The sequence below is a fragment of the Littorina saxatilis genome, linkage group LG17 (genome assembly GCF_037325665.1).
Source record: "Littorina saxatilis isolate snail1 linkage group LG17, US_GU_Lsax_2.0, whole genome shotgun sequence".
NCBI lineage: Eukaryota > Metazoa > Mollusca > Gastropoda > Littorinimorpha > Littorinidae > Littorina > Littorina saxatilis.
The window spans coordinates 70,378,269-70,400,342 of record NC_090261.1 but is presented as its reverse complement, the minus strand read 5'-3'; the positions used below and the strand labels follow the sequence as shown (position 1 = coordinate 70,400,342).

The window sequence follows — 22,074 nt, the reverse complement described above, 5'->3', positions numbered from 1 at the left end:
TGCTAATTTTTGAGTGTGCAATAAACGTGATCCAGGTATTCACCATTGTGACTCACCATCGTGTAACTAAGGACCCCGTGATCCTGAAAGCCGACGTAAAGCGTGTTGCCGTGAATCACAATCCCCATCACTGGAGCGCAGGGCCCTGACAGCTTCATGTTGTCTTTCCTCTTCACCATGGACTTCACTTGCTTGTCTTTCTTCACTTTGGTCTGAGCCGAGTCTGTGGAAGCTGGGGCGGTCAGGTTTTGTCGGACATTCGCGCGGAAAGCCCTCAGATTTTCTGGGTTCAGTTTCAGTCTGAAAGAAACAAAAAATATAGATGATTTTCATTCATTTTCATTTTTTCATTTTTCATTACTTTATTGTCCCATTGCTGGGAAATTCGGGTCGCTTCCTCCCAGTGGAAAGCTAGCAGCAACGGAGTCGCGCTACCCAGGTGTCTGCGTGTTTAGGTGTATTCAGCCACCTGCACTTATGGCAGAATGACCAAGGTCTTTTACGTGCCATTGTGATGACACGGGGGTGGGACATGGCTTCCGTCTCTGGGTCTGCACATAAAGTTGACCCGTGTCCGTCCCGGCCCGAATTCGAACCTGCGACCTTCCGATCACAAGTCCAGTGCTCTACCAACAGAAATTTTCTGGTACACTGGATGGTAATCTATATAATATACTGGAAGATAAAAATCTGTCCATAAAAACAATTACAATACACACAAACATTGTATTCTATTACAGAGAAACTGATGACCATTTTGTTCAAACTTGAAACACTGTACTCCACATTCCTCCAACAAGGATTTTGTTTGTTTGTTTGCTTAACGCCCAGCCGACCACGAAGGGCCATATCAGGGCGGTGCTGCTTTGACATTTAACGTGCGCCACACACAAGACAGAAGTCGCAGCACAGGCTTCATGTCTCACCCAGTCACATTATTCTGACACCGGACCAACCAGTCCTAGCACTAACCCCATAATGCCAGACGCCAGGCGGAGCAGCCACTAGATTGCCAATTTTAAAGTCTTAAGTATGACCCGGCCGGGGTTCGAACCCACGACCTCCCGATCACGGGGCGGACGCCTTACCACTAGGCCAACCCTGCCGGTCTCCAACAAGGAAATTAGAAGACAAAGAACACCTGCAACACAATCCGAGTATATAGAATTAAAGCACTGATAAGCAAATTGGAAACTTGAACAAATGTCACACTGCAGTTCCATACAGATGCATAATACAAGGATGTCACGTACTCCTTGCAATTACATTTTTTTTTTTTAATTGGAAACTAAATTTAAGTCCCTCAAGACTATTTCTGCCATAAATTTAAAATGGAAATAAGAAGTACAGTCGAACCTGCCCTTGTGACCACCTCTCGAAAGCAATCACCTGCCTTCAACGACCAGTCCCATTCCCAAGATTCCCAGATGAGTTTTTCTTCAATATGATTCACTTTTCCATAGCAAACACCTTTCTATAACGACCACTTTTGATCAGTGACAGTCCCATTCGTGTTCCCTAGAGACCAGGGCTGTACCTTAACACCCACCCGCCCGCCAGTGGCAGGTTCAAATCACCCGCCTGGCCTGTAGCCCAAAAAATTATGGTTCAACTGTAATTTAATTGTCTGTTGGCTACACTCTTACCTGCTGGGACTGAGGGGTCGTGACAAGGACGTCTGACTGCCACTTTCATCCTCAGACATTGCTTCTTGAGAAAGCTGCAGTTCACCTCCAACCAAAGTGCTGTCCATCTCTCCATCCTCCGACTCAAAGTCCGACCCCACGCGCTGAACTGACTTTGACGACCTGGCTGACGTCTGCTGTTTGGGACTGATGACGATGTCAGGAAGGCTGTTGTCTCCTTTTCCATCCTCCTCTCCTTCACCTTCTGAGCTGGAGTCTACCACGTGGTGTCGCCTGTGGTGGTGAGACTGGTTCCGATCCTTCTTGGTTTTTCTCTTCTTCGGCCTGTCTGCGTCATCTTCCTCTTGCCTCCTGCCCGGAGAATTTTCTCCCCACTTCTCTCCGTCAAGCCTCTGCAGCAGCACAGAGCAGTCGGGCATGTCTCCCACTGCAAAGCTCTCCACTGGAGGGTCCTCATCTTCTAGAGTGATGATGTCAAGATGAGAAAGGTCTCCCAGGCTGGACGCACTTCTTTGACCAGCAGTGTTGAGTTCCGAGAAGAGCTTGATCTGCTCGCCGAGGGACGTTCCGCTCGTCACGCTGTGTGCATCAGATTCTGACCTTGGGGTGCACGTCTTCGACCCTCCTCCCTTGTCTGACCCGCCCAACTGCAAAGGAGGAACACAGGACATGAAGTTGTGCTCTCCGGAGCTCAGGTCGCTGGATATACTGTGGAGGGACGTGGTTCTCGATCGTGACTTGGCCTCAGCAGGGGCTGCTGAAGGTTGAGGGGAGTTTCCTGGTCTGACCACGAACATGGATGGAACGTTGGCTTCTCCCAATTGGCTGGTCTTAGGTAGGTTTCGAACTATCTGCTGGACGAGATCGGAGCTCAAAGACCCTAGGTAGGCCACGCTGACTCCCGGAGACTTCACCTGATCCCCGCCACGATTTGGGTTAGTAGGCTGTGGGGAAGTGAAAGAGTTGAGAAGAAGTCTGCTGGAGTCTGATGACTGTGAAGTATGAGGCTGTCCTGCTTGCTGTCTGTTCAGGGAAGACGCAGCGCTAGAGAGGGCTGAAGAGGAGTTTTGATGATCTGACGTGGACTGACCAGGCTTGACTACAGCAGTACCCACACTGCTACCAATACCAGGCTTGACTACAGCAGTACCCACACTGCTACCAATACCGCTGGAGCTATCCGCTGCTACGCTGCTCTTCACGGAGTGACTGCCTTCCACCGAAACGTTTGAAACGGAAGACACCATTATCTCCTTCTCACTGCTCTCCCCATCTGGTCTGTTTCTCTCCGTCACACCGTTGATGCTCAGCATAGTTCTGGGAGCAGTGGGCTTGTATTTCAAGGCACTGCTTGAAGCTTGGTCTTCTGCGGTCACCACCTCCTGAACGCTGTTCACGCTGCTCCTGGACGCAGCACGCGGCGTAAGGCTACCGACAGAGCTGGTGACAGAGCCAGACAGGCAGTAGTCAGAGGTCTGCTCTGTGGCCGGAACTGAAGTTTCTGACCCTCCCCGGCCCTCCCTGTGCCTTTCTGCTGCTGGCCGAGCGCTGGGGGAAGGGACAGAAAGCCAGCTGGGAAGAGTGACTGATGATCCCATTGGGGGTCTACTGCTAGCCCCCTGTGGTGTGTTGCTTGCTGTCTGGCCGGTGTGGTCCATGGCTGCACTGGGGGGTGCATTCTGGGGGAAGGAAGAGGATGCCGCAGAGGAGAAGCTGCGTCTTCTTTCAATGGCTGCCGCAGTGCTGCTGCTCAGGGACACTGCTGCGTCTGGTAGGAGGCCTGGAAAGTAGTAACGCTCTCATCAACAGAGGTACCAGGATACAGAAAATATTCAATTCCATCTCTCGTAATTTTCAGAAACTATGCGATCTGTCAGATGTGCATGCGCCAGAAGTATATCGTTTTTTGTTCTGGGAGCCATGCAGACGTCTTTCTCACTCTTGCATTAGAAATAAGAAGTACAAGGATACAGAAAATATTCGATTTAAAACTGTGTTACCAAATCATGTAGTTCAATAGTGTTTTTTGCAACAAAATGGGGTAGCACACAGATGGCATGGAATTTTGTTCCCCCTTTATACAAAAATATTTCCAACAAAAATCAATCGAATATTTTTTTCTTCTTTTTAACAAGGTTTGCACACTCCCTCTCTTTCTCCTGCACACACCTGATAAGAGATGGTTACGACGCTGGCTGATCTGTTCTCCCTCAGACTGCAACTGTAAACAGCACAACAAAATTAAAAGAATGGAACTCCCCACAAATACCATAATGCTACAAGTCACAAATACCATAATGCTACAAGTCACACATTGAAGGCTGAGAGTCTTTGACTTTGTAATCCAGCGTGTAAGTAACAATTAAACCAAGGTTGCATACAATGCTACTGATCTGCAGCAAATTATGTGATTCTGTACCTTAGTTACTGCCTCTTCATTCAGGAAGTTAAGCTTCAACTTTCACAATAAGATTTTAAACTGAGGTTAGTTCATTAGAACTGAAAATTCTTGAAAATTACAATGGTAGATATCCCTTCATATCAATATCAACCCAACAAATGGTTGTGTGATGCGTCTCAAGCGTGTTGGCGTTGACATACATGTGCTTAAGTGTCGCATCCGCTTTCAGCCTTCATCGCTGGCTAGCCAAAGCTGCATGCAGCACCGGTCGAAAAGAGAGCAGCCATCCGCGTAGGTCGCTTCTGCCGGTTAGCCTCTCACCAACAAGTCCTATGCATTGCCTCCACGTGGCGTTGGGTGGAAACTGGGAGCCCTATGCTCCCAGGCTAAAATGCAAGGGCGCGGAGGAGATTTTCCCCGTACGTGCGGTGCGCAGGCCCACCCATGTGTGGATACGCCCTGGTGCCCATGAAACAAATCCCCAGGTATGGGTGAAATACCAAGACTAGACATCCCAACGGTGGAACTGGCGGAAGAGGAGAGTGAACTCCCAACGGCAGCGAAGGCGGAAGAGGACGTCTAGTCACCCATCCCAACGGTCAGACAGGCGGACGAGGAGCTTGCTCCCAACGGCTGGCTGGGCGGACGAGGATGCTTACTGCTGCTTCCACAAGCGCTGGGTAGGAACGACTCGTTAGCCAAGGTAGGCAGCATTCCTAGGAGAAGGAAAACTCTGAAGACAAACCTGGGGGGTTGGACCCATTAGCTGAAACCCCCATGTCACCCCCATGTCACATCCAACTTGCTAGGGGAACACATCCGGCAGAGGTGGCAACAGGACAGATATGCCCACAACCTGGCACCGAAGGCGTATACAACAGCAGACTGGACAGCTCAGGGCGTCAGCATGGATGCGGAAGATGCGACGGCCATCCAGAAAACGGGTAGATTGAACTCGGCAGCCCGGTAAAGCAATCAATCTAGGAGAGCGAACACTCTGATATAAAAACAAGCTGAAGTCGGATGTGCTGGGCCTGACTTGTCAGGCGCGTAACGGCAGCACAACGCATCTACGCTCACATGACAGACAACAATGGAGCGAACGACGAAGAAGAAGAATATCAATATCAAATTAGTGTTATGTTGACACTCAAAGTCACTATGCTTATGAACCTGACATCAAGTATCACGTCGGCATCCATCGGTCTTGTGGGGCAAAGGATCTTCGCCATTCAGAGAAGTGTTAAGTTACACTGTATGTACACATACATGACACTGTATGTCACGTGCCGTCATTCCATTCTTTCCATAAGCTTACCATCCCGAAGAAAGCAGTAACGTGCCGAAATCGAAAATTTTATTGTAAATTTTCATTTAATAAATATACCTACCCGAATCACATGTAGCATTGACACAATCGGAGATGCTAGGTTCTGTACAGGCTAACCGTCTAAGGGAAGCAACCCCAACCACAAAAGTGTAAACGTAGCCATGGTAATGCCCATACACCCGGGGAGTTACCTCCCCTCGTGCATGCCATGTCACTACTGCTACTGAACACGTGGTTCCTATCATTCGACCTAAAGAATAAATTCTCCAAATCAAAAGCGGGGTTGGCGGGAGGGAATATACTATGTGATTCGGGTAGGTATATTTATTAAATGAAAATTTACAATAAAATTTTCGATTAAATTACATATTCCTACTCCGAATCACATGTAGCAGATTACAACAACAAGGCGGTGGGAAAGAAAAATCTAACTCACTCAAAAAACCTTGCCAAAAACCTGGACCGCTGCCAAAGAATCAGGGCGGTCCCAGTGGGAAAGAAAAACTAACCCACTCAAAAGCCCTTGCCAGGGCTGGCCCACTGCCAACAGGCAGTGAGGGAACCAAGGAAAGTCCTGATTGACAGCCGAGAAGTATCTCAGGCGAAAAGCGAAAGAGACAACCTCAGAGATCCAGAAAGCTGTGTTCAGCACTTCTTCCAATCTCCTAGCCGTAAAAAACAGCACAGGAATAGACCCAAGCCTTGGATTAATAACCCTGGCGAGCCAAGGGAAAGACAAGCTTCCCCCCCCCCCTTTTATTGGAAGGAAATGCTAATGTCCTGAGAAGATCCGTGCGTAAGGTTGTCCCCTCAACTGAGAAGGACGAACCCCCGCGGTGACCTTAAGACAACCATGCCAAAGTCTGCAAACCTTGGGATGTAGTAAAGCCCAAAAGGCTTGTGAGAAAGAAGTCAGCTCAAAATAAGAGTGACCAATCCCCACGAAAGAGCGAGAGAGAGACATCCAAGCACTAAGTACCAGAGTCCACCTCGAAGGGAAAACTCACAAATAGAAGGTCGCCAGTTATCCCCTACCAGTCCCTGCGAACGCAGGGAGAGAGGTAGCACCCGACAGCAGCCACTTACGACTGTGCGTAAGCTACCGGAAGTGAGGACCCACGGTGGTCAAAAACCGATGTGACTGGCAACCATAAACAAAATGGCTAAAAGCCAGAATGTTCCCAAAACAGTCTGCTTGAAGGTAATCGAGAGTGAATCAAAAACCGAAAGCAGAAAACCAAGACTGGTAAACGTAAACCGTGAAGCCAGCCAGCCATAAGACTCCCGAAACCAGAGTTCTCAGGGAAAAAACAGGCAGTTAACTTCCTAGCCAAATCAAGAGCCTACCTGAGTTTGGCCAGAAAACCCCGAGCGCGTCTGTCCCTGTCTGAAGACAGAGTCCAACGCGGAGAAAAAAACGGACAACCGCCCTAGACAAAGTTGCCTTTTGTAGCCGGGTGACTGTAAGGAAACCCGACCCAACAGACGTCATCCTGACTCGCCTCATACTAAGATGAGGAAGAAGAGAGGAAAGGCCCAAGACTGAAGTCACAGGAACCGAACCTTAGCTAAACCTCTGCCCGAAGGAGAAGAGTAGCCAAAACCTGAGAGAGAGGAGGAAAGCCACAAAGAACTACTCCTCAAACATCCGCCCTAGACAACGTCCCGGCCGGAAGCGTCAAAGAAGCCAACAAGGTGACGTCGCCCACAGACAGCGGGACCAACGGAAGACGCAGGCTTGGAACGCGAAAATTTCTTCACAAAGATAACTCAGACACCTGATCTGCTAACGGCAGAGAAGGCGAGGAGAAGAAACAGGACGTACAACAGTATATGACTGCCCCACAAAGTGTTTGTTCGAGGCAGAAAGAGTAACGAACAAAACATAACAAACATGTTAAATTCGAAACCACGACAAGTCCTACGGACTGGTAGATACCTGCTAAAGCCTAGCCAAGTAACTGTCAGCGACGCTGATACACAAAATGGCGGCCAAGCGATAAGTTACTGGACAAAATTTAGAAGTCCAAAACGGACGAAAATTAAGCAATAACAAAAATTCCTGTCAAAGTAATGACGAAATATGAAATGGCTTACCAACTAACAAAGCAGAAGGCAAAAACGCAGGTAAAGTAAGGAGAACCTCACCATAACATAGGCCTAGCCACCGAAATAAGCTGTCAGGAAAGCTGAGCAACCGAAAGTGGCGGCCACAAGATAAGTTACTGAAACGCATTTAGGAGTCCAAACGGACAAAAAGTCAGCAACTATAGATAAATTCCTGTCAAACTAAAGACAAGAAGGAACAAGCTTACCAACTAAACAAAGCAGCAAGCAAGTAAGAAGGTAAAATTACGTTTACCTCCAAAATACATCGGCCTAGCCACAAAAACTGTCAACTCATGCTGACAACAAAAATGGCGGCCAACAGTAGTCACTGAAATATCACAGGTCCAAACACGGACGAAAATCAGCAACTACAACAAATTTCCTGTCAAAATAATGACCAAAATGGAAAGAGCTCACCAACTACGAAGCAGGAGGCAAGATAGACGGTAACGTGGCCGGTGGGTGTCAAAACAACACCAACAGCGCAGCCACAGGGGAGCCCAAAAATACAACAACCTGCTCCCTCGAAAGCTGTAAGGTCGAATGATAGGAACCACGTGTTCAGTAGCAGTAGTGACATGGCATGCACGAGGGGAGGTAACTCCCCGGGTGTATGGGCATTAGGCCAAAAAAAAAATAGGTCTGTTTACGGTAACCCGACCGACCCTAGTTTTTTCGCGCGACCCTAGACTTTTTTTTGGCATTTGGGGAAAAAAAAAAAAAAGTCTTGGTTTTTTTGGCAAAATAACGTAAAAATATGGTTTTTTGGAAAAAAAAAAAAAAAAAAAAAAAAAAAAATCCCGACCTACCGACCCTATTTTTTTGGCCTATGTTACCGTAAACAGACCTATTTTTTTTTTTGGCCTTACCATGGCTACGTTTACACTTTTGTGGTTGGGGTTGCTTCCCTTAGACGGTTAGCCTGTACAGAACCTAGCATCTCCGATTGTGTCAATGCTACATGTGATTCGGAGTAGGAATATGTAATTTAATATTGATTATAGATATAAACGTACCTAACCTGGTTACTGGTGTGTTTTCTTTTTATTTAAGTGTTAAGTTGGTGTTGGAATAGTGCCTGCTGTGGCAATGTAGACTGATGCGAAAGTGGCAGTCCCCGCTGCAGTGACTACACTCATGAACAGTGTCTGTAGGTGTTGCATGTTGGCTGTTCCTTCGTTTGATATTTGAGTCTTTCCACTACAGAGGCTAGCTGAAGCTTTTTATCTCCCTTGGCTAGACCTCTCTCACTGATCTAAAAATATATGGATAGCGCGTCCCTTCTTATTGGCTATCAAAATATTGACGCCACCGGATCCGCCATCTTGGGACACCGTTTGATACAGCGAAAGAAGACTGCTGTCAACTCTCGAAACTACGATTATTTCCCTTTGACCTATTTGTCAGTGTGGTTCGGTGCAGTAAGATGGCGGCACTCTGGTTACGCTGTTTCATTGGCTGTGCACTATCCATTATTATCAGGGCCTAGCATTGGAAAAAGTGAGTTCAGCTTACAAAGGCGGGGGTCTGGGGACCGCAGGAGGCCCCCAGTGGGGTCTAGGGGCAAAGCCCCTGGTGGGGGTTCGGGGGGGCTTTGCCCCCCGAATTTGAAGATTTTTTTGAGATTTTTTACCTAAAAGAAGATTGAGCAACTAAATTATGTCTTCACCAACAAGCAAAACACAGACAGAAAACAAGAAAACTGACAATCTTGTGTTATTTGGCCTGAAAGTGCCATTCCCACTTCCAGGAATACCTGGATTCTTTGTCACTGAATGGCTGACCACGTTCAACAATGTCGCTTCGAGACATTATTTCAAGTCTAGAGCCACAAAACACCGGCAAAAAGCATGCTCGCGCGATGCCAGAGGAAGTGCGTGCTCAAGCAAACTGTCAAACCGATTAAGAATTGAACCGAACGGCGCACAAAACGAAAGCTGGGACCGTTTGGGAATAACAGGTTTTTGCATTTCGGCGTACACCAAATCGAGTTCCGCGTACTGGAGATGTTATTTCGGCGTAAAGTACGCCGAACGGCTTACAATGCTAGGCCCTGATTATTTTCAGATCAGTGACCTCTCTTCAGTTCTAGCCTCCAACAGGCAATTTTTTTTTTTTTTTTTTTTTTTTTTTTAATATTTGCCAAGCACATCATTGTGGAGCTTTTAATCAATAACATGCATCCGTCTACAATGTATCATCATTAACAGGCTAGTTCTTGGGCAAAATCTTGACATCAACATCCTTGTCAAGTACACATCAGATGAAAACCAAATATCAAGCTGATCTTCTGCATCAAGTTAACATACCTGCACCCGTCTCCTCTGCAAACCACTCATGCGTGCCACGATTTCAATGAGCGACTTGTACATCTGCGACAGCTCCACATCAATGTCACGCATCTCTGCTACCACCGCATCCTGCTGGTGAGACAGCGACATCACCTCATGCAGAACTCCCACACTCCGCGACGGCAGGCTGTCTCCTGTGGCAAAAAAATACATAATTATGTATGACTAAGACACAACGGAATCCTGCTGGTGAGACAACGACAGCACCTCATGCAGAAATCACACACTCCGTGACGGCAGGCTGTCTCCTGTGCCAAACAGATAAATAATTATATATGACTATGTCACGACGGCATCCTGCTGGTGAGACAGCGACAGCACCTCATGCAGAACACCCACACTCTGTGACGGCAGGCTGTCACCTGTGGCAAATAAAGACACGTATGAGACAATGAGATGTCAGTGTCACATATGACATTACCAGTATATTTTTTTCCTTTTTACTGGGCTGTATTTAGGGGAATGTAAGTTTTATTTCAAGGAGAGGCCCAAAATACCCCTTTCATTAGTTTCAAATGCTAAATTTCAACAGCAACTTTGAGGGCAAGACCTACAAACCTGCTTGGCCAGCAGCGGTACCCCTGCCCCATTTAGGAAGCTCCTGCCTCTCATAAACTAGGTCCGGCCCTGTTCTAGATAGTGAATATGTTTTCTTGCTGATATTCTCAACACTTGTTTAAAGTTGCTTGTCAAAACAAACGGAAGAGCACAAGAAGTGTAACTGGAAAAAAGTTATATATTTCTGATGTTTTATATTATAAGATGTTTGATGGGATGTTGACAGACCAGCTTTTTTGTCGGTCCGAGGGGGAGCATATCGTCTTTTGTTTCATATTTATTGACCAAGGCCGAAGGCCGCGGTCAATAAATATGAAACAAAAGTCGATATGCCCCCCGAGGACCGACAAAAAAGCTGGTCTGTCAACAAACCATCAAACATCGTTTTTGTCATCATTTTGGTAGTGAGAAAATAAGTGCACAATCAACCCAGGGATCCATGCTTTGAAACACGGGTTCCGTGCTGATAACCACACGGGTCCCGGTTTGATAACCACTTGCAATCAAAGATGGCGTGTGAAAGCAACTTTCTGTGTTTTTGAGTTCATTAAATGTTGGGATGAATATGTCAGGTTTGAGGATGCACAGTTCTGTAGGTTCATCTCGGCATTCCACCCCCTCGGCTTTCTGTTGTAAATATTAAGCCGAGTGATCGAATGTGGAAGCTACGTTTGGTCAAAGGTCACCGAAGAATTGCGTCGTGCAGCGAAGGAAAGAATCGCGATCTTGTTTCCGACTCGGTACCTCTTTGTTTTTCATTAGACCTGTCATTCTGCTTGCTCGGCTTTGTTAGATGTTTGCATATCTTGTTGCTATTTTCTTTGCGTTTATTATTGTTTCTTATTTGTGCATCGTTTATCGATACAACGTCTTGTGCACGGGTCAAAATGTGTGTGTCAGGAGTCGTTTTACTTGAACTTGACGTTCGTGTTTCTCCGAACGTCTGTGTATCGAAACACAGATACACGCACTCCATGACTCTGTAAGAAGACAAAACATATCGCTAGGTTTCATTTGTTTTTGATGAATGTATGACCTTTCATGAAGTAGTTTTGTTTTTTGTTTACTTTTTTGCCTGTTTGCCAGTTCGTTTTTGGAACTTTGCAAAGCAGTGCCATGTCGTCTGTTTTGGTCTGGGGAAACGCCAATGAAAAGAGCCGAAGAATCCCCGAGCGTTTCTATTGGGTTTGCTTTTGATTATCCATGTATAACCTGCTTCCTGCAACTATGGTAATCGGGGATTTATTGCCTGGGGAACATGAGATTTATTTCCCAGGTGCTTGTGAATGAAAACTCGTGAAAATGATGACAAATATTTATAGGAAGAGGGTGGAGTCAAACAGATGAAATTATCACCACAGACGTATGTTCTGACAATGTCAAATTATTCTCACCTCCTAACACAACTCTGCTGGGCTCAGGTGCTTCAGCAGCCTCCATGGCAACTGCCACAGGTGAGGGTGAATAACGATCAACGTCCCTCCCTGATCCTGTTCTGGACGCAGGCCTGCCACTCTCAGTGACCATCCTGTCTGGCACTGTACGCATCTCCGAAGAACTTCTTGTCGGTGACAAAGCTTGTACTACTGCAGATCTTGCATGGGAAAGTTCCGGTGACTTGGAACGTGCTAGTGTGGATCTTATAACTGTCTCCTGCTGCATTCTCTCCGTGTTGAGATCGTCCAGAGACAGCGGCTGGCAGGGCGTCGGCGAAGGAGCCTGCAGACGGTGCGGAGATCTGGACCGGTCAACCAGCATCTCAACGTCAATGACCGAAGGTTCTGAGCGACCGAATGAAGAACTTGAATGGACCTCAGGTGCCTGTGGCAGCACTACCACATCCGCAAGTTCACGGCCTCCATACAGACTCTCTCTGTCTGTACTGTCCACATCCTCAATCAGCTGGGCGATGATGTGCTTGTCCTCGCTCGTTAAGTCCTCCAGCTTGATGTTCTTCAGCTCTGCACAGTCGCCAAGCTCCTCCAGCCCGCTGATGTTCTTCAGGACGTCTTCTATGCTGTCACCCTCATCGTCATCTGCGTTGTCGTACAGCCCATCCAGATGGACGCGCTTGGGTTGAGCTGAGACTGTGACCGTGTGTTGACGCAACATCCGCGCCAGCTGCGAGCGCTGTGTGCGAGACCGAGGAGCACTGACCATCTTTGCCAGTGCATCTTTGGACAAGGGGAGGGGCGGCTTCTTCCTGCTGGTTGCTGCTGATGGTAATGATGACGTGGATGCAGCCAGAGAGTGAGGGGCGGAAGAGCTTGGTCCTCTGTTGGTTGGCTTTCCTACCTGTCTCTCAGCCCTGACGCTGTTCTCGATGGAATGACGAATACGCTCCTTGTTGCTTACCTGTGACAAACTGCTCGTGGCAGAAGCAGCCACGCTAGCTTGAGATTCCTGCAGATTTGCTGCAGCAGTGATAGAAGCAGACTTGGGTCGTGTTTGTGACTCTGTTGAGGAAGCACTTGATGAAAAATGCTTCTTTTGTGCAGTAGAACTTGCTGTAGAAGGAACAGTGCCACTGTCAGAGGCGTATCCTTTGAAGAAGGACTTGTGGACAGAGTTGAAGTGACGAGCGGATGTGTTGAGAGCGCTACGAAGGGCAGCCACTCGCTGATCGCTGGACGTAGATCGGACACGCGCCTCTTGCCTCTTCTCTCGCAGTTCCTTGCACATGCGCTCTGCCCTCTCCAAAACCCCCTCATCTGAAGCTTCAGCGTCCGGCTTGTCTGTCTTGCTGTTGGCTGTCTTTGCAGCGGTAGGCCCAGCCACACCTTTGTTCTTCAACCCCACCTGCTTCTTTTTGCCAACAGGTCCCCCTGTTGCTTTCCCTGGAGCCAGCGCTTTGTGAGCTGTCCGCGGTCTGCTGGTGGAGTCTGGCTTCTGGAACTCTCCTCCGCTCAGATCCGTCAAAGACAACGCTCGGCTGCTTGCGACCAGAGAACCGGAACCGCTGGTGCTGGACTTTTCTGCCCGCGAAGACTTGGACAGCTTCCCTTCTCTGTCAAGAGATCTGGGGCGCTTCTTGCCTCCTAACGAACCGCCAGAGTCTTCTAACCCTGAGCTGTCTGCCTGCGCTGCTCTTAGACTGCCACCGCTGCTGCTCAGGTCCCCGCTACCTGCCTCTTCTCGGTGAAAATGTTCACTGCCGAAACTTTTAGCGAGTTGATTCCAAGGGCTGCCGTTAGTGTCACCCCCGCTTCCATCTCTTCTTCCTTTGCTGGGTGCCGGCTGTCGAGACCTAGGGTCCAATCTAGGTGGTCTAGGCCTCCCTCTGTGGTTGCCATCGGGCCCTGGCGGTCGTCCTTCCGTCTCTCTCCCTCTCGCTCCCGAACCCCAGGCCTGGTTGCGCTCCCCTGGCCCCTGTCTGCCAGGAAACTCTCTCGGTTCTCCTCTGCCGTTGCCCATTCTGTTCCAGCCTCCTTGATTGTGGCTTTCCTGAGCCTGTCCTCTCTGCCATCTGAAAGGATGGACATGAGAATTGAAAATTGCATAAAAGAAATACATAAGGTTTGCCAAATACAACATTTAGAAAATGTTATCAGTTTTCCTTAACCCCGATGTAAGAGAAGATGGAAAAATAATGTACACATCAGGACAGTTGCTTACAGCTTCAAAATCAATTTAATGTGCTGATTTTCAATATCACACATGAACACATAGAGAGGTTCAAAAGGAAGAAAATTCTCATACATTAGAACCCCCCTTTTAAGACCTCCCCCTTTTTAAGACCTTGGTTTGTTCAGTTTTACTGTTCATAACATCTGTTATATGAAGTCTTATATCGCGCGCGTATCTCCAGACTCGGACTCAAGGCGCAGGGATCTATGAAATCTGTAAATTTACCCCAATTTTAAGATTCCATCCTTTTCAAGACCTAATTTTCTCAAATTTTAGGAGGCCTTAAAAGGGGGGTTCCACTGTACCTGTAAGGAGCTCTGTCCCAGCGCGGTGCAGGGCCCCCCCTTGGGTCGGGCCAGTCCTGGCTGAAGTCTATGTAGTGACCACTTGACCCATAGTCATTGTAGGAATTGTCTTGGAAGTAGTTGTGCTTGAAGGCGGGGCCTGGATGTTCCCAGGGCATGTCTCTCTGCGCTGGCCTGTCCAGTGGCATGCTGAGAAGGGGTGGGCGGTGGGGGCCTGAGGGGGTGGAAGGGGTATGGGTGGAGTTGGCGTCTGGGTCTGTGCCTGCAGTTACTGTACTGCTGGGGCCGGGGCGCTGAGCGTCTCCTGCCGTCAAAGGGATGGGTGTTTGTAAAGAAGATCTGAAATGAAACAAGAATCAGTCTTTAAAGTGATAACGTATAACAAGAATCAGTCTTTAAAGTGATAACGTATAACAAGAATCAGTCTTTAAAGTGATAACGTATAATAAGTTTTGGAGCATGTTTGAGCAAATCATTGCAGGTGTTTCTGAATTACAGTACAGCAAATGTCACTTGAATTTAAGGTCCAAATCGTCAGAAATCTTTCCAAAATGGCGCCTAAGATGTACTATCTATAACTTTACAATACTTTAGGCCAAAAAAAAAATAGGTGTGGTTACGGTAACATAGCCAAAAAAATAGGGTAGGTAGGTAGGCAATCACTTTTTTTTTAAAACTTTTTTTTCTAATGTGTACAAATTAAACCTACTTGACAGGGAAATAAGTGTGCGACACGGGCGCTTTCGTTTTCATTGCGTTTTTTGCACTCGTTTTTGTTTTTTGTTTTTTTGTTGTTGACAAATGTAATAAAAAGTTATAGGATCGGCCCCTAAAAATAGGGTAGGTCGGGTTACCGTAACCACACCTATTTTTTTTTAGGCCTTAAATGTTTGACCTTTGCACCACTGCATTCAGCTTTGTTATCACTCAATCCTCATTATTATTAATGTTATCACAGTTAAATGTTATATGAAGTACACCTCAAAACAGAAGCTCTCACACTGCTCAAATAAATATGTATACACACATACACACCCACCATCCCACAGGAATGAGATTTTACTAGTTTCAGCCACTAACCATAACCAGGACTGTATGTAAAGAATGTGAGGTACAGTGTAACCACCTTTTTAAGACCCCCCCCCCCCCCCCCCCCCCCATCATTTTAAGACCTTGCTTCTTCAGACTTTCTGTTCATAACCTCATCAATGTTACCCCCATTTTCAGACTCCCTCCTTTTCAAAGGCTAATTTTCTTAGACTTTTGAAGGTCTAAACACAGGTTTCCATGGTAGTCCATCACATCTTCAGGTAGCCATACCATCTCAATCTCATCGCTGTTTTGTAATGGGTAACAAAGGGGTAAAACCAAATGAGCACCAGCTGTGCTTTGGCTAATGCAACTCTGAATCTCTTCTTCTTCTTCGTTTGTGGGCTGAAACTCCCATGTACATTCGTGTTTTTTGAACAAGTGGGATTTTACTTGTTTGACCTTTTTTACCCTGCATTTACTCATTTATTTATTTAGCCATACGCGACTTGTGGATGATGCATGCTTGGTAATTTCGTGTTTTTATAACCCAACGAAGTCTGATATGGATTACAGGATCTTTTCCGGGTGAACTTTGGTCTTCTGCTTGTGTGTACACACGAAGGGGGGTAGGCACAAGCAGGTCGGCACATAAGTTGAATTGGGAAATTGACAGGCGCAGTGGCGCGGTGGTAAGACGTCGGCCTCCTAATCAGGGGGTCGTGAGTTCGAATCCTGGTCGCTGCCGCCTGGTGGGTTAAGAGTGGAGATTTTTCCGATCTCCCAGATCAACTTATGTGCAGACCTGCTAGTGACTTAACCTCCTTTGTGTGTAAACGCAAGCACAAGACCAAGTGCGGACGGAAAAGATCCTGTAATTCATGTCAGAGTTTGGTAGGTTATAGAAACACAAAAATACCCAGCATGCCTCCCCCGAAATCGGCGTATGCTGCCTGAATGGCAGGGTAAAAACAGTCATACACGTACAAATCCACTCGTGCTAAAAACATGAGTGAACATGGGAGTCTAAGCCCATGAACGAAGAAGAAGAAGAAGAAGAAGAAGAAGAAGAAGAATTGGGAAATTGGAAACAAATTCATACTTAACCCACCCGGTGCAGGCGGGATTCGAACAATCAAGCTTCCGCTCAGGAGGCTGGCGTCTTATCGTCTCAGCAACTGCGCCCTGCGGAACTCAGAATCTGATCCCTAATGCAGACTGCAGCAATTGTAGCAGATGCAGACTCTTCTCAAACTGTGGTGGAGTTGAATAGTCTACAGCTGTTAAAACCTGTTGTCTGTAAGTGTAACTTCAATGTTGGCACATTTCGAGGATGCCATCCTGGCCACATACGTGGTTAATTGAGGTCCCCTAATGCACTTCTGGCTCACCTCAGGTGACCACGAAATCTCACCCGAACCACCATCAACAAAGAAACATTTATGAACAGGTTACAACTTACACACAATTTTCTATACTTACACACTTGGTAATGGTAGCAGTGGAACTGAAATGTTAGAGGACTGCTTGGAGTTGGGTCCCTTCTTTTCCTTGTTGTTTAGACATTTGTTGTTTAGACATGTGTTGTTTAGACATTTGTTGTTTAGACATTTGTTGTTCAGACATTTGTTGAACCATTGTTGGCGCTTTTTCTTGGCTCCTTTGGACTTCCTAGCTGCCACATAATCAGAGTTAGCTGCTACTTTTTTTACAATACATTTTAAAATTTTAAAGTCTGGCTTAGCAAAGTAACTCAATTACTAATTTCATCTGCTTGCCACTCTTTTCAGATCAATGTAAAATTGTAATGTATAAAAAAAACAATGTAATCGGTTTACCTAGTTTAAACACCAACAATGCAGAAATTGTATTTGGCAATGGCAATTCAAATAAAAAAATGCTTTTTTTGTGATAATTATTTTTTTTTAAACACACATGTATAAACAGCAACAATTTAACAAAAACAAAGCATGATGGTTTAATTTTAAACTCTGGCTATTCAAGAGACATGTCCTTGCTCTTCGCAGAACAAAGAATTGCATATGAATCTCACACCAAAACCTTTGGCCCATAAAATTACATGAACAGCAATGTCACAGTACTTTGGTTTGAATCTGTCTTTCACCAATATTTTTTTTTTCTTAATTCAAAAATTATTTGTCTTATTTGGGTAAAAAACCCAAGAAAGGTAATTTGAACGTTTGTTATTGACAAAACAATACATTACAATCACAAATATATCATATTTTGGAACGTTGGCAATCTCTTTGTTTTTGGATTTATTTGGGTCCAGTTTCTCAAGAAATAATTAAACCAGAACAACTATTTGTTGCCCAGTCCTTACTCTATTAGTCGATAGTCTAACCTTTTTAGTTTTGTTGAACTTGAAGCTTCCAAGTGATTGCTGTCTACTGCTGTCTTTGATCCATCTGTCTGCATACGATTGTTTTTTGCACGTTTTCCCATGTCATTTCTTACTTCTTGACTTTCATCCAAGACTGCAAAATGAAGCATATAGAGTGCACATTAAAAACCACAGGGAAATAAATGATGATACTGGGTAATGCATACATGTCGATATCAGGTAATATCTAAACATGATCAGGTAAAAGTTGTAACAATTTGTGCGTACGGAAATCTAAAATGATATCCCACGCACGCTACACTGACTTTGCATGCTGGCATGTATATATATTGTTATTGCCAAAATACATAATAAGGAAGCATATTTTGTTGCCAGACTATGGCCATAGTTTTGGGTGGAAGTTCAGCAAAAATTGGGAAGAAATTAACTTTAACATGGTAGGTGTCAACCAACTCTTCGATTTTTTATCTACAGCTTCCATGGGCCCCTATAAGTATAACCGGGTGGAGCAGCCGGAGTTTGCAACGATTCATGTGTGGCTGCTTCCTCTGATACCAAGTCTATAGCCACGTACTGCAAACAAATGACGTCAAATGTGTTGAGGTCAGTGACACTTCACATCATTTAACCTGTGTCTATTGGGGCTCTCTGTAGAGATCTATGATGACACACGTATAATCTCTCTCTTTTTCTCCCTCTGTGGTACAGGTGAAGAAACATGTCTGTGTGTGTGAGGATGTGGAGGGGAAGAGAGGGGGGGGGGGGGGGGGGGGTGAGATAAAAGACTGAGTTTGTGTGTTTATGTTTGCATGTGTGTGTATCTGAATGGGTCACTGTGTGTGTTGTATGTGCGAGTGTGTGTCTGAAGGAGATTGCCGATTTGGCCTTCGCTGGGGGTATGCAGTGCCTTGACAGACAGTTGGCTGGTTGCAGATGGCTGCATGTGCCAAAGGCAGTGTACTTCTACTCTAGTTCTACTTAATTTACGGATACCAAGCCTGTCGCCATTGGTTTGGGCCGTAAGTTAAAAATGTTGTGAATTAAACATGTCTATCCTTAGCGGATGATGACTATTTTCGATTTTTACTGCAGAATATTACTGCAGACAAATTTTTCTGCAGTAAAACCGCATTTTGTCATCATCCCCATAAGCATTGTTCTTTTCTGCAGCTTGCAAACCAGTTTTCTGTGCAAGCAACTGCTCCACTGCAATTTTTGTGTTCTGGAGAATTCTGGTCCAGTCTCTTTTGAGAGATGCAAAAGAGGGGGGACACGCATGCTTCAATCTTACAATGACTGAATGAGCAAGTTTACTTCAAATGCCCAAAAGGCAAAACCCTCAACATTCAGCAAACAAAAAAGGTTCCTGACAAAAAAATTGCACATCACACGTACAAGGAAAGTCTGCTATGGATTTACAATTTAATCATAAAAGTTAAAACTGACCATTTTCACTTTTCAAATGCTTGCACTACATTCTGATCTGCTGCAACAACTTTCAAGTAATTTCGGAGCAAAACCAATATTCCAACTTCTTCAATACATTCATTTCAACAAGAGAAAAAAGCATGTTTCGTTTACAACGGGAAAATAACTCATCACTTTATCTTCAGCGTGAAATTAAATGGAATCAAGCTGTCAAGCAACACTTGAAGTACCCGCCTCACGAATCCGCAAGTGCTTGCATGCCCTGGGATACAGATTTGTAAAATGCGCAGATTGTTTTTAAATGATAGCAATTAATCCAGACATCATGCATATAATTACACATTTTTCTCGATTTCTATCGACAAAGCTAGTTACTCCTATATTATCCGTTTAGAGCAGCGTTTGTAAGAATGAAATAAGTCAGTGCCTCACAACAACTCTGTCGCCATCTTGTCAACGAAAGCTAAGGGAGATAAAAGCTGTAGTTTCCGGTTTCTCTTTTTACCGAAATAAATCCAAATAAATATCATGTTCTCCAGCCTTATGCAGATGACATACATAAACAAGAAAAATGTTCATTCAAAATGAACAGCGTCGATGCAATGTCCACCAAAGATTTATTTTGGGAAGTGTTAAAGGTTAGGGTCAAAAGTTAATGAATTGCATGTTGTGCTGGATATATAAATTGTTTATTTCAGTCAATGCTTGATTCAGTCATAAGTACATTTTTCAGCATGGTGCATCTACAGGAGGGTGCTCCAACAATGATGCATAGTGCCAACATTTAGCGCAAACTTTTCACAACAGTGCATTATTACCACAAAGCGCATACAGCGATTATATAGTAGCAAGTTGCACTAAACATTTGAACAAAATGCATTTTGTTCAAATGTTAACAGCACAGCACCAAGTTTTGCATAAGTGCACAACAGCACTGACCATTTCACAAAAGTGCATTACAGCTGTGACAATTTTACAAAAGTGCATTGACCATTTCAGGCAGATGGATGCAGATTTCGCTTTTGTCTGTCTTTCTTTGAAAAGTAGGCATGTTCAAGATCGATGAAGTCATGAGCAATTGGGTTAGATGACAGAAAAGATTCAAAAACGTCAGATTCAGTTAGATGACAGAAAAGATTCAAAAACGTCAGATTCAGTGTTTTGGGCACTGTTGAACAGGAACATTCTCTCCTGTTCAACAAATGTGGGTTCAATTCAAAAGCAACATTGTCACAGATAGGCTAGTGTTACATTTCTGTAAAGTTTCAAAAACATCTTCCATGTTTTGGTTACTGTTGAACAGAGGCATATTTTCCTGTTCAAAAAAGTCTGACACAAATTGTCGTAGTTGTGGGTTAAGGTTCGATCTATACTGTCCTTCAAATGAGTCGTAGAACCGTCATTGTCACAGATAGTGTTACATTTCTGTTTTACATTCAAACGAGTCGTAGAAGTAGTAGTACATTTGCGTTTGGTTGTTTTTTCTTTTAGATTCCTGTCACTCATACTAGCAGTATTGATTGAGGTACATAAATCTGTTGATGTACAGGGATGACTTGTTTGTAATGAATCCTTGTTTCCTCCACATTGAGTTTGCATTGCAGTTGGACAGAAATGAACAGGTGTTAATTGATAAACACATTGATAATGGCTTTTGAGAAAATCAATCAATTCTGCAAAGGAATTAACTTGATGACATCAAAACTGCAGCGCCATTTGAAGAATGGTTACCATTTCTGTTTCTTTGATGGGAATCAAACAAATAAAAACATTGACTATCCAAGTTACCATGAATGGCAATAGTTGACTCCTGAAAAGTAGCAAGGATATAATTTGAGACGATAAACGCCTGATGCAATCCCTCCTCAAGGTCAGTCAACTCAAAACCTTCATCATTCGCAACATCAGTAGGCAACACAGTGGGATTCGTATGTCCAGAAATCATGTCGAAAAAATATTACATTTCAAAAGCATGTCCAACCACAGTTGTTGGCAAGTGTTCGTGTCCGAAGTAGCCTTCAGTGTGTGTATCTGTATTCATGTGACAGAGAACGTGACCTCATTGTTCAATCCTCTCTCTCTCTTCTTTCTCATTCGAACGCACACACGCAAGAACGTAGCCTACGCACGCATGCACGCGCACGCACACACACACACACACACACACACACCCCGCTGACGCACACGGCAAACCACGCACACACACACTGACTGTCGGCAAGCATCTCTTTTTGTTTTCTTTACCTTTGTTTATTGTGTTTTCGATATTTGTGTTTATTTTTTGCTTGACTTATCTGTTTTATTTTAATGTTTGCTATCCACATCGTGTGATAAATGTTTCTTCTCAGTCTCCGAGTCAGTTTAGTTTCTGCACGCCGCTTTGGTACTCCTTGTTTTTCTTTCTGGTGTATTGTGCGCGACTGATTTGCGGATTTATTTTTATTCCTTTCATATGCAGTTGAAGTGTTGTGGGTGTTATTGTCTGTATATGCTATGTTGCGTCTGTGTATGCCTACAAGAATTTTGGGTGTAATGTGCCTGTGGTCTGCTCGCAGTCGAGCACAGAAAACATGGCGGCGCCCTGCAGGCAAATTCGTGGAAAGTCTTCCCGACCGCAGATAACAGCGTCGTCCGCGACGCTGGAACAATATCCATGCGATATTGTGGGTGAAAACAGTATTCTATGTCACAGCTAGTGTAGATAACTTATACCTTTTTTTCCACTTTTCTCCTTCTTATTAGTTATCAAATGTGTACATAATATGAATAGTAACAGACTAAAAAACGATGACTACATCAATAAATAATTGGGGGGAGGGGGGGGGGCCGGGGGGGGGGTACAGAAAACGCCACAACCTCCATCCCCTCCACACACACACACACACACACACACACACACACACACACACACACACACACACACAC

General features: G+C 45.2%; 1 protein-coding gene across 2 annotated transcripts in view; it reads right to left on the bottom strand.

Annotated features, from left to right (window-relative positions):
• The window catches only part of LOC138952392 (zinc finger protein 106-like), a 47,942-nt gene extending 28,336 nt beyond the window's left edge, over positions 1-19,606 (bottom strand). Inside the window, exons 1-9 of one of the 2 annotated variants that reach the window (XM_070324060.1) lie at positions 19,582-19,606; positions 17,722-17,854; positions 16,839-17,027; positions 14,328-14,666; positions 11,790-13,861; positions 9,796-9,971; positions 3,816-3,867; positions 1,647-3,426; positions 57-300 (exon numbers count right to left, since the gene is read on the bottom strand). In XM_070324060.1, coding sequence (XP_070180161.1) covers positions 57-300; positions 1,647-3,426; positions 3,816-3,867; positions 9,796-9,971; positions 11,790-13,861; positions 14,328-14,666; positions 16,839-17,027; positions 17,722-17,822 — 4,953 coding nt within the window. In that variant the 5' untranslated portion in view covers positions 17,823-17,854; positions 19,582-19,606. Of the gene's footprint in view, positions 1-56; positions 301-322; positions 1,142-1,646; positions 3,427-3,815; positions 3,868-9,795; positions 9,972-11,789; positions 13,862-14,327; positions 14,667-16,838; positions 17,028-17,721; positions 17,855-19,581 lie in introns of those variants that run through there. The other variant, XM_070324061.1, reaches the window with a different exon arrangement.
• Positions 19,607-22,074: the final 2,468 nt, after the last annotated feature.